The 12,325-nt window shown below is 43.0% G+C and overlaps 1 protein-coding gene across 2 annotated transcripts in view; it reads left to right on the plus strand.

Moving 5' to 3' along the window:
- The window catches only part of LOC126457525 (thyroid receptor-interacting protein 11-like), a 467,726-nt gene that overhangs the window by 134,426 nt on the left and 320,975 nt on the right, over window positions 1-12,325 (plus strand). For both annotated transcript variants that reach the window (XM_050093868.1, XM_050093869.1), the window contains exon 3: window positions 9,614-9,676. In XM_050093868.1, coding sequence (XP_049949825.1) covers window positions 9,614-9,676 — 63 coding nt within the window. The remainder of the gene's footprint in view (window positions 1-9,613; window positions 9,677-12,325) is intronic.

Consider the following 12,325-nt stretch of genomic DNA (forward strand, 5'->3'; position numbering starts at 1 on the left):
ACAAATTGTAAATAGCCTTTCGCTCCCTGTATTTTACCCCTGCCACCGTCAGAGTTTGAAAGAGAGTATTCCAGTCAACATTGTCGAAAGCTTTCTGTAAGTCTACAAATGCTAGAAACGTAGGTTTGCCTTTCCTTAATCTTCCTTCTAAGATAAGTCGTAGGGCCAGTATTGCCTCACGTGTTCCAACATTTGTACGGAATCCAAATTGATCTTCACCGAGGTCACCTTCTACCAGTTTTTCCATTCGTCTGTAAATAATTCGCGTTGGTATTTTGCAGCTGTGACTTATTAAACTGATAGTTCGGTAATTTTCACATCTGTCAAGACCTGCTTTCTTTGGGATTGGAATTATTATATTCTTCTTGAAGTCTGAGGGAATTTCGCCTGTCTCATACATCTTGCTCACCAGATGGTAGAGTTTTGTCAGGACTGGCTCTCCCAAGGCCGTCAGTAGTTCTAATGGAATGTTGTCTACTCCCGGGGCCTTGTTTCGACTCAGGTCTTTCAGTGCTCTGTCAAACTCTTCCCGCAGTATCATATCTCCCATTTCATCTTCATCTACCTCCTCTTCCATTTCCATAATATTGTCCTCAAGAACATTGCCCCTGTGTAGACCCTCTATATACTCCTCCCACCTTTCTGCTTTCCCTTCTTTGCTTGGAACTGGGTTTCCATCTGAGCTCTTGATATTCATGCAAATGGTTCTCTTTTCTTCAAAAGTCTCTTTAATTTTCCTGTAGGCAGTATCTATCTTACCCCTCGTGAAATAAGCCTCTACCTCCTTACATTTGTCGTCTAGCCATCCCTGCTTAGCCATTTTGCACTTCCTGTCGATATCATTTTTGAGACGTGTGTATTCCTTTTCGCCTGCTTCATATACTGCATTTTTACATTTTCTCCTTTCATCAATTAAATTCAGTATCTCTTCTGTTACCCAAGGATTTCTACTAGCCCTTGTCTTTTTACCTACTTGATCGTCTGCTGTCTTCACTATTTCATCCCTCAAAGCTACCCATTCTTCTTCTACTGTATTTCTTTCCCCCATTCCTGTCAATTGTTCCCTTCAGCTGCCCCTGAAACTCTGTACAACCTCTGGTTTAGTCAGTTTATCCAGGTCCCATCTTCTTAAATTCCCACCTTTTTGCAGTTTCTTCAGTTTTAATCTACAGGTCGTAACCAATAGATTGTGGTCAGAGTCCACTTCTGCCCCTGGAAATGTCTTACAATTTAAAACCTGGTTCCTAAATCTCTGTCTTACCATTATGTCATCTATCTGAAACCTTCTAGTGCTCTTCTTTATGAAATATTAATATCTTCCTTAAAAATAAGAAAGTTGGGTGGCGTGTCTACATCTGAAAGATGACGTCTATTCAAATTTCGCGCCAGTCGCATAAGATGCAAATCAGGTTTGCTTGAGATACACGCTGTAACGGTCGTGAGTGTTACTTACCTTTGAGATTGGACAGGGTGAGTTGATGCTAGTAAAGAATGCCTTTAAGGTGACAAACACGCCAATACCGACGCCTCCCTGAGTTTGAACGATGTCGTGTAGTAAGGCTATGAGAATCTGTGTGTTCGATCTGCGATACTGCAGAAAGATTTGGCACGAATGTAGCCATCGTACGCGATAGTGGCAGCGGTGGTCACGGGAATGCACGGTCGCAAGAGGACCAGGATCCGGACGGCAACGTGGCACTACCGAGAGGAGGACCAGCGTGTTTGGCGTATGACTCTGGCGCATGGTACTGCATTTGCAGCAGCAATTTGAGACAGTTGACACCACAGTGATACAACGAACTATGGACTGACGTCCTGTAGCGTGTATTCCACTGACCCCATACCGCCGCCATTTGCGACTTAAGTGGTATCAAGTGAGAGCTCGTTGAAGGACAGGCTGGAGGTCCGTTGTGTTTACTGATGAAAGCTGGTTCTGCCTCGCTGCCAATGATGGCTGTGTGTTGGTTAGGAGGCGGTCAGTTGAGGGCCTGCGAACAATCTGTCTGCTTGCTAGACACACTGAGCCTACACGTGGAGTTATGATGTTGGCGGAGATTTTTTATGACAGTAGGAGCTCTCTAGTGGTTATTCCACGCACCCTGACTGCAAATTTCTGTGTTAATCTGGTGATTCGACCTGTTGTACTGCCAGTCATGAACAGTATTCCAAGGGGTGCTTTCCAACAGTATAATGCTCGGCCATATATCGCTGTTGTAACCCAGCATTCTGTACAGAGTGTCGATGTATTGCTTTGGTCTGCTCGATCACCAGGTCTGTTCTCAGTCGAGCACATATGGGACATGATCGAGCGAAACTCCAGCGTGATCCACAAACAGCATTAACCGTCCCTGTGTTGACTGAGCAAGTGCAACAGTCATGGAAGTCCAACCCACAAACTGATATCCGGCAGCTACAACGCAGCTCATGCACGTTTGCGTGCTTGCATTCAAGATTCTGTCGGCTACCCCGCTTATTAATGTACCAGTATTTCACATTTGCAGTGGCTTATCTCGCGCTTAATTAATCTGCGGTCTTGTCCTGTTAATCACTTAAATATATTACCTAGGCAAATGTATTCCCGAATTTCGTTACTCTTCATTAATTATTTTTTGGTATTACGGTTTTATTTCCATCGGGGTATTTTCTGCTACAGTGAAAGACTGGTGTTACAGATTTTCAGCACAGATTTGGGACACTACGTACTTCTGTTGATTGCAGATATTTACTCTGTATCTCTGTTTGACGAGAGTGAAATCGGTATCGTACAAACCACGCCGTAGATAAGTCAGCTTGAGATATGTTAGCAAAGATCTGAATTCTGAGACAAAAAGTTAGCTTCCACCTTTTTGCCCTTGGACATTTCTAAAAGATATCAAGAGGTGTAAATAAGCACAAAAATTACTGTAGGAAACGCTTACAAACGTACATATTTCTGGAAAGTTGATTAATATGTTGCGTCAGCTCTTTCACAATATCCTTTTTCATTCGCTTAATTACATTTCTAACCACATATTCATCTATATGGCTTCAGTTCGTTATTAAGGCCCGTCATTGCGATGTTAAATCTATGGAAACGCGTTATGCGTTGAATGATGTATTGTTTAGTCGTATACAGCAGCGCAGCTTCACTTCAAACATAGCAGACGGCTCTCTTATATACACAGAATGTAAAGAAATTTGTGATCAATTTATACCAAGACAGCGTCTGTAGTGTATGAAAGCGAAATAACTTAAAGATATCATTCACGACGAAACTGCACACCATTCATAAATATGTGATCCAGTCGCATTGACATAGCAGTGAAGCTTTCGTCGGTAAAAAACTGAAGCCATAATGATGAAATCGTATTTCGAAATGCGCGTTAACAAGTGAAGTACGCTATTGTAAAACAGCAGACGAAATGTGCCATTCATTATTTTGTTTCTCACTGTCTCAGAGTTCCAAGATCAAGTACTGTAAAAAAAAGGAAATTCTTCTAGTTAAAGTAGAGTCTGAAGATAATTGTATTGTCAGCGTCGTTAAATCAGACGATATACCCGTCAGAAACCTTTCGAATAACCTCTTAATAAGTGTTCATATTGTTTCAGTGTCTACAGAAATCTTTTTTACACCTTTTTAGTGTGTGTAGTTGTAAATATTTTTTCTAATTTTATCATTTGTCGGTTCCATTGTTGCGAACAGAGGGTTTTTCTTTCCTCAAACAAATGTTTAGAAAATTTAGAAGGACTTTTACGAACACTAGAAATCCGGCCGCGGTGGCCGTGCGGTTCTAGGCGCTGCAGTCCGGAACCGCGGGACTGCTACGGTCGCAGGTTCGAATCCTGCCTCGGGCATGGATGTTAGTTAGGTTTAAGTAGTTCTAAGTTCTAGGGGACTGATGACCTAAGATGTTAAGTCCCATAGTGCTCAGAGCCATTTGAACCATTTTTTGAACACTAGAAAACTTTCTCTCACAACACGAGCAGCCTTACGCACACACTAACGGTATGCAGTCTTAATGTGTATGTTGATATCTCAGACCAATTGTGCTCCTGGTGGTAATTCATTTTAAAATCATATCTGGCTCTAGCGTTTCTGATCCGTGTCAGTGCCTGTTTCGTAGTTTTAAGGCTTTTCTCGTATACATTAATGTAACTAAGCTTCGCAGCGCTGGATTAGCCGAGCGATCTAAGGCGCTGCAGTCGTGGGCTGTGCGGCTGGTCCGTCGGGCATGGGTGTGTGTGTTTGTCCTTAGGATAATTTAGGTTAAGTAGTGTGTAAGCTTAGGGACTGATGACCTTAGCAGTTAAGTCCCATAAGATTTCACACACATTTGAACATTTTTTTAACTAAGCTCCCTTTTGTTCACGCGTTGTTGACTTGCTGCTTTCTTTGCCACGTTAGCTTTCCGCACAATATTTTGCGTTACGGATTGTCCAAACGAAATTTTTGGCAATAAAATATGAAGACCAAGGGTTGATGATTTTCAGAACTTAAATCATTTCAACTGTCGAATTAACTTGTGTTACATTCATACGAATGCTTTCTTTTTCTGGGGCGCTGTAGTGGGACCTGGTCTTGGAGTGTAATTGTCCAAAGTGCTTCTATAAGCGCATGTAAATTACAGGCCTACGGCGACGCTTGTAGACGGAGCGGAGGGTTTCTTTTTGTTTGTTTTGTTACGCATCTTTCAATAAAGGTGGAAATTAAATTCGTCATTTTAGTCTGTGAAAGCCTGAAGCTCATTGAAATATTTGTAGCACTCTTGTACCGCAAATCACTACGCCATCAGACATTCTTTACGGTCATCTTGTACTCGAACTGTATTAGCACTTCTTGTACATAGGTGTTTATGGTAGGAAACATTATCTTTTTACCTTAAGTGGACATTGTGTAATAAGAAGCTAATTTTTAGCTAGCTGTATCAGTCACAGCCACAAAGGAGATAGGAAAGTGTATCCCTGAGATATCTTATGCGTTAACACCCATTCATTCCATCTGTCAGTTGTGTACTTCTACTGCTGTTCAAAGTAGCATTTGGCGAATTGCGTGGAACAATGTTCGGGCGATTTCTAAGCCAACGTTAATGCTTTTGATGAGTACTTTTCAGTTGTGTAGTTCAGATGGGAATGTAAGAGGCTTAACCGGCGACATTCCTACAGGAATAAATGGTTCACGACGAAGTACAGCAGCTTCATTCTTGTGCACTATTTCTTCGTGATTTATTTCCCTCTTTATGTGTAAAATTCTATTATTAAGACATAATAATTTAATCTGTATTTTGCATGAAGAAAGACTCTATAAAATTTAGTTTATTTTAGGGCACCGAGTGGCACAGAGAACATCAGCTTAATCTGCTTATTCAACTCATGTTAATATGTGATCGTAACTATTCTGTCTTTAAGGACAGCTCTCAGTTCACTTATCTCGATGGTCAGGAGACTGCTCCAAACGTGATTGCATAAGCGTTTCATATTTGTAATATCGTGATGCATTAGGCGTTTGCGGAAGTCCATTTCAAAAACAGACCCGCGTTTCGGCTAGTAGAATCTAAGCGCATCGTCTCTTGCTCTTTGCAGATAGTCTTCATAAACCATTTAGAGCTGGCATAAAACTTTATTCGCAGCCACAGCCAGTGAGCAGTATGTACTCATTACGATAAGGACTGAACACTGTGCTGGCGGTCTTCAGGTAGCGGACAGCTTGTGGAAGATCGGAACACACGGTTCGTTCGTCACCTGTTCACCATGACAGTGACACATATCCAACCACAATGTCGGAAAAAGAAATAATGATGCTTTGGCATCAGGCTCCAAAGCTGGTAAGGGAGTAGCTAAATATCCAGTTCATAACGACAGATTAAAGGCATTATGCTACACTGAAGACCAAAGAAACTGGTACACTTGCCTGATATCGTGTAGAGCCCCCACGAGCGCGGATAAGTGGCGCAACACGACGTGGCATGAATTCAACTGCTGTCTGAAGTAGTGCTGGAGGGGATCGACGCCGTAAATCCTGCGGGCTGTCTAAATCCGTAAGAGTACGAGGGGATGGAGATCTCTTCTGAATAGCACGTTGCAAGGCTTCCCAGATATTATCAATAATGTTCATATTTTGGGAATTTGGTGGCCAGCGGAAGTGTTTAAACTCAGAAAAGTACTCCTGGAGCCACACTCTAACAACTTTGGACGTATGGTGTGTCGCATTGTTCTGCTGGAATTGCCCAAGTCCGTCGGAATGCACCATGGACATGAATGGATGATGGTGATCAGACAGGATGCTTACATACGTGACCTGTGAGAGTCGTATCTATGCGTATCTGGGGTCCCATATCACTTCAGCTGCACACGCCCCACACCATTACGGAGCTTCCACCAGCTTGATGATGATGATGATGATAATGATTATTAGTGTTTTAGGGCGCACAACAGCGAGGTTATCAGCGCCTGTCCACCAGCTTGAACAGTCCCCTGCTGACATACAGGGTCCATGGATTCATGAGGTTGTCTCCATACCGCACGCGTCCATCCGCTCGATACAATTTGACACGAGACTCATTAGACCAGGAAACATGTTTCCAGTCATCAACAGTCAAATATCGGTGTTGATGGGCTCAGGCCAGGCGTACAGCCTTGTGTCGTGCAGTCATCAAGGGTACACGAGTGGGCCTTCGGCTCCGAAAGTCCATATCGATGATGTTTCGTTGAATTGTTCGCACGTTGACACATGCTGGTGGCCCATCATTGAAATGTGCATCATTTTGCGGAAGAGTTGCACTTCCGTCACGCTGAACGAAACTCTTCAACCGTCGTTGACCCCGATCTTGCAGGATCTTTTTCCGACCGCAGCGATGTCGGAGATTTGATGTTTTCCCAGATTCTTGATAAGCACAATACACTCCTGAAATGCTAGTACGGGAAAATCCCCACTTGATCGCTACGTCGGAGGTGCTGTGTCCCATCGCTCGTGCGCCGACTATGACACCAAGTTTAAACTCACTTAAATGTTGATAACATGCCATTGTAGCAGCAGTAACTGATGTAACAACTGTGCCAGACACTTGTTGTCTTACATAGGCGTTGCCGACCGCAGCGCCATATTCTGCCTGTTTGCATATCTCTGAACTTGAATACGCATCTCTATACCGGTTTCTTGGGCGCTTCAGTGTAGTTCAGTTGAAAAGTGATAGAGACTAGATTCTGCCATTGAATCGTTATTGAAACGATACTGACTTCCGTCTAAAGTGATTTATTTGAATCACGGAAGCTATCAGTATGTCTGGCTCAGTTATAACTAAAAAACGGCAATATTTAATATAGTGTTACAATGTTCGTATATAAATTTACCTTTTTTTCCAATCTCTTTTAGCAGAGCCAGGTAAACATTGGAAATGCGTAACTATGGTGTACCTTACAGCGCCGAAATTGTGATTAAGGTTGGAGTTTTTGGGTTATTGAATGGAGAAAATGTTTTATAGCACGTAGTTTTTGATAGATGTTTGCTACATTGTGACGTACGTTAAAACGTCCATAAGTAATCATTGCGTTACGTGCTCCCTTGTTCTGGCATTGTGTTTGAAAGTGACCCACCGAACGTGTCGTTCATAGCGGAGCGATAAAGGAGACTAATACAGTTGCGCTGGAACTATGTACTTGTTCCGGCAGTCAGCAATACACTTGTGGTATCGTGCAATGGATCCAGTGGAAAATCAGGTACTTACTGAAGACTCCATTAGAGTGGAACACGATTTTTCTGCGTGCTTCGAAGACTTTATCACTAATCTCTCCGACGCTAGAGTAGAAATGAAATGGGACCGGGTATTCACCAACGGAGTGAGAAAAAATGATTTGCTCGTAAACTGGTTTTGAACGTTGATGTTCGGTGTATATTTCCGATGTCGGCGTCGTACCGTGTTTTACCGAACCATTTGGAGTGATAATGTAAGACAAAAGACTCATGTTCGAGAAGAGTTTCGGGTGTCCACGCTGCGAACCTGAATGGCGTTAACCGTGAAGTTGGAAACCGAACTACAGTCATCCTGAGTATATTATTAACTACAGCGTCTGTGTTACCGCTCCAATTTCATTACAAACGGCTACAATTGATTGCGAGTGTATTCTAATTTCATGTGCCCGTTCTATATGCACTAAGTGTTATTCCACTATCACAGCTTTGTCCATTTAGTGAACATTACCTTACGTGCCACGAGACACATTTACCGACCGAACATTATTTCTTTCCATGCCGGTCATGAATGGGTCGTAGATAGAGTGAGTGTGTATATGCGTTATGTCCCAACTGTTACCAGTGTAACAGTATCTTGGTAATATGCGGGAGTGCGATATATCATGGACTGGAGAGCTTTCTTTGCTTCCGCTCTAAAAGGCACTTCTTACAATACTCTAAGTCGTTTTCCCCAAGATACTAGACGTCTTTCATCACGTGAGTGCCCTTTGAGCGGCTTCAACAATTCTGTTTCCATCTTTCGCGAGACAGACAGGTGAGTGACCGTTTCCGCTGTCTTAAAGGATGTGCGATCGATGCTTCCTGTTAGTCGAATGTGTGGCGTGGATCTCACATGTTTCAGCAGTAACCCAGTGCATATCGTAATAGTGTTCGGTAGACTTTCTCTTTGGTAGACAACCTACGTTTTCCACGTAACCTAGCAATAAAACGAAGCCTGATATTTGCGTCACGCACAACAGAATGTGTGATGATTCCCCGGAATATATATTGACATTTTAATTGTCAGTTGTTCATGTAACTCGACTGATTCTAGGTTTAGATGACTGATTGTACAGTAAAAGGCCTACTGCATTTTTACATTTGGTGAAGTGCAAATTTGTTTGCCGATCTTTATACCAGGCATAATGTTATCAAGATTTAGCAATATTTTACAACATTATTGTTGGTTAATGCTGTGACTTGGCAAGACAGCCAAGCCACTAGGAGAGGAAGCCGAAAGGCACGCGTTTAAGCTCACGCAGGCTGGCGTGAGGTCTGGAACAGGTAAAGTAATTATACTATCAAGAAAAGTACGTAGCTGCTGGAATACTTAACTTTAATCCATAATTGGTGAACATCGCTCTGACGGTACATGCATCACAAGATAAATAGCAAATGATAATGCCGCCTTGCTAGGTCGTAGCAAATGACGTAGCTGAAGGCTATCGTCTCGGCTAATGAGAGCGTAATTTGTCAGTGAACCATCGCTAGCAAAATCGGCTGTACAACTGGGGCGAGTGCTAGGAAGTCTCTCTAGACCTGCCGTGTGGCGGCGCTCGGTCTGCAATCACTGATAGTGGCGACACGCGGGTCTGACGTATACTAACGGACCGCGGCCGATTTGAAGGCTACCACCTAGCAAGTGTGGTGTCTGGCGGTGACACCACAGTTAATAGAGTCATCTGTGAAAAATCTACTATTATCACACACGTTCTGGTAAGTCAGTAATTGGCAGATAATGACGCTATTATGCTTTGCCGGGGCATTCTCGATATTATTAGTGTATCTGTGAAGGAGCCTAATATGGGAATACGTGCAGCATTCCTATCGTCAAGACCAATCTAGACCCTAGGTCGCCGATCACCTACGTTGTTAAGAGGAGTAACACATTTTCATTGTTTATTTCAGATATCGGCACTGCGTCAACAGATCTCCCAATTGCAGAGAGAGCCGCGCGACGGCGCTTCGGAGGTAAGTTAAGTCCAGTTCACAGCAGTCACTAGGGTTTGTGTAAGACCAAAGAAGCGGTGCTGCAAACAAAACGACAATGACACGCTGACTGTGATACTGCAACTACTACTTTTAAGCAAAAGATGTAACATCTCGTGGTTTGATAGCTGCGCGGCAAGAACAGTACAAGTAAAGCTTTACGATATATGGTGTTCATCAGTGACCTATTATTATAATTATACATCTAAGAAAGTACCACATGCTGTACTTAAGAGGTATATGTTACTTGGTCGCTTTGGTGGCGCTGAGTATGCTGACTTACAAGACAAGGAAGTAGCACACATCCAAACAGAAGTCGCGCAACATCTTCATATGCTACAGTAACTAGCCAAAGATAACTTTTTTGGGAGGTTTTCCATACTTGAACGTGAAAATTTCGGTCAAGGACCTGACTTCCACATCAGAAACACTACACACAAGTAGTTACAATACAAATAAACCTTTTTTCGTTCGTAAGTGAATCATATGCCTCGATCAACATCACTGTCAAACTAGCTTTGTAGCCAGCAATATTACTCGAACTGGATCCATGCGTTTGGAGAGCAGTGGCCTACCAGTTTTGCTGTTCGTGCATGGCTCACGAACCACTTAGTTTCACGGTGTCACTCGTGTCGCTACGTAACTTCCAACCTCCATGGAGTCTATCATCCTGCAGTGTTACTGGAATAGCGCCTCTAGATGATACAGCAGAGAAATCGACTTGATTAATAATTTCAGTAATGTTCATCGCAGCGTATAAACCACAAAAAGTCTTCTCGGTAAAGCTGGTGTGTAAGTCGAGCACTAATCATCAATTAAAGTACATTTGCAGTTAGAACAAAGTTTTCACACGACCTTCCTCCCATACGATTACTGACGTTTCTGGCATTAGGAATGACATCCGACCTGACATACAAGAAAAATTGGCAAATCCTTGTCGGTCAATTGCCAGTTATTGATTAACCCTCCATTGGAAGAGTCAGGTGCGTAAGAAATGAATGACGATTAAAAGCTTCATATAGAAAACACGTTTCGACATGTTTCCTATCCGTCATCCTCAGATTATCACACGACTGATAAACCGAGCTGATTTCATCGGTGGAATTAACCACAGAAGCCTGCAGTCTGAATGAGGAATGTTCGTACCGGATTAGAGCTTAACAGACACTACGTCGAGTTTAGTTGTTACCTTTTCTTCTACGTTTACTGAGATCATCTTACAAAATGTGTCCTTTTGTTGTTTATTCACAGGTCTGAAATGGGTTGCAAACGGAAGTGTAGAACTGCGCTGTAAGATGTAGTAGCTGAGTTCATTCGCTTCGTATAACCCACACTATCTTGTTATCTTCTATTTATTTCGTGTTAGAAACGATAATTTGAAAGTACAAAAAATCAAATGCGGTTTCAATAGTTACAAAATAAACATATCCTAAATAACGATGCAAAGCTGTATGGACTTTAGTGTCTGTCTGTAAACAGATCTGCAGCAGTGTCTTGCCAGTGTTATAGCAAGTTGCACGTACCACAATCGAGAGTGCATTGTCTGTTCTCTACTTCCTTGTGCAGTCGCACGCACGAGAGCGCTGGGTCTTGTAGAAAGGCCTGTTTCACTAAGTGGTCTTTTGATCTGCGAAACATTATTCACAGTCAAAGTGCTTCTACACAGACCACCTGTCTGCTGTCCAGCTGGTTTCTCCTCAGCAGATCTCGTCAACTGGTTTTGTTTTCCCGCAGTGTCGTATATTTTAGTTCTAGGATAAACGCATAGTTTTTGCCAGAATATGCCCAAAGCTGCACAATAACGTAGCCGCCCACCCCGCAGACAGAGCTCCTCTCGTAGTGTATTCCTCGGTTTGTAGTACAATCGATCTCCAGTACCGCATTAGGGATCATACAGGCCTAACACCCGTCGCTTAAGGTTCTATCCTGCCTTCCACGACAACACAACTTTTAGTCCGATTTGTACCGACAGCTTCAAGAACGATGAGAAAGTTGGCTGTGCGTTCACCGATAAAATGTGTATGAACAACGCTCTCATCCCACTGTTCCGTATCTAAACGGCGGAATTAGTTGCAGTGCACAGAACTATGAGCTCTCGACATACTTACAAACCTAGCAGGCTGGAAACATACTCACGAAAAATAAATCGCAGCACCAAGGGAGGACTTGTTCGACATGAACGGAAGTTGGAAGGCGTGTGTCTACGTCTTGGTCCGTCAGACTGGAAATGGCGTCAAGCTACCGTAACGTCTATTCAGATTTCGCGCCAGTCGCATAAGATTGGCGTTAGTAGCGCCACTATGAGGATGCAAATCAGGTTTGCTTCAAATGCACGCTGTAACCGTTGTGAGTGTTAGTTATCTTTGAGACGGAAATTGTGTGTTGATGTTAGTCAGGAACACACTTAACGTAACATAGGCGCCGTTAACAACATTTCACTGAGTTTGAACGAGAGCGTGTGATAGGGCTACGAGGAGCTGGGTGTTCCTTCTGTGATATTGCAGAAAGACTTGGCAGGAATATAGTCACAGCAGACGATTGCTGGCAGTGGTGTCACAAGAATGTACAATCGCTAGACGACCAGGCTACAGATGGCCATGTGACAATACCGAGTCGGAAGACCATCGTGTC

The sequence above is a fragment of the Schistocerca serialis genome, chromosome 2 (assembly GCF_023864345.2).
Source record: "Schistocerca serialis cubense isolate TAMUIC-IGC-003099 chromosome 2, iqSchSeri2.2, whole genome shotgun sequence".
NCBI lineage: Eukaryota > Metazoa > Arthropoda > Insecta > Orthoptera > Acrididae > Schistocerca > Schistocerca serialis.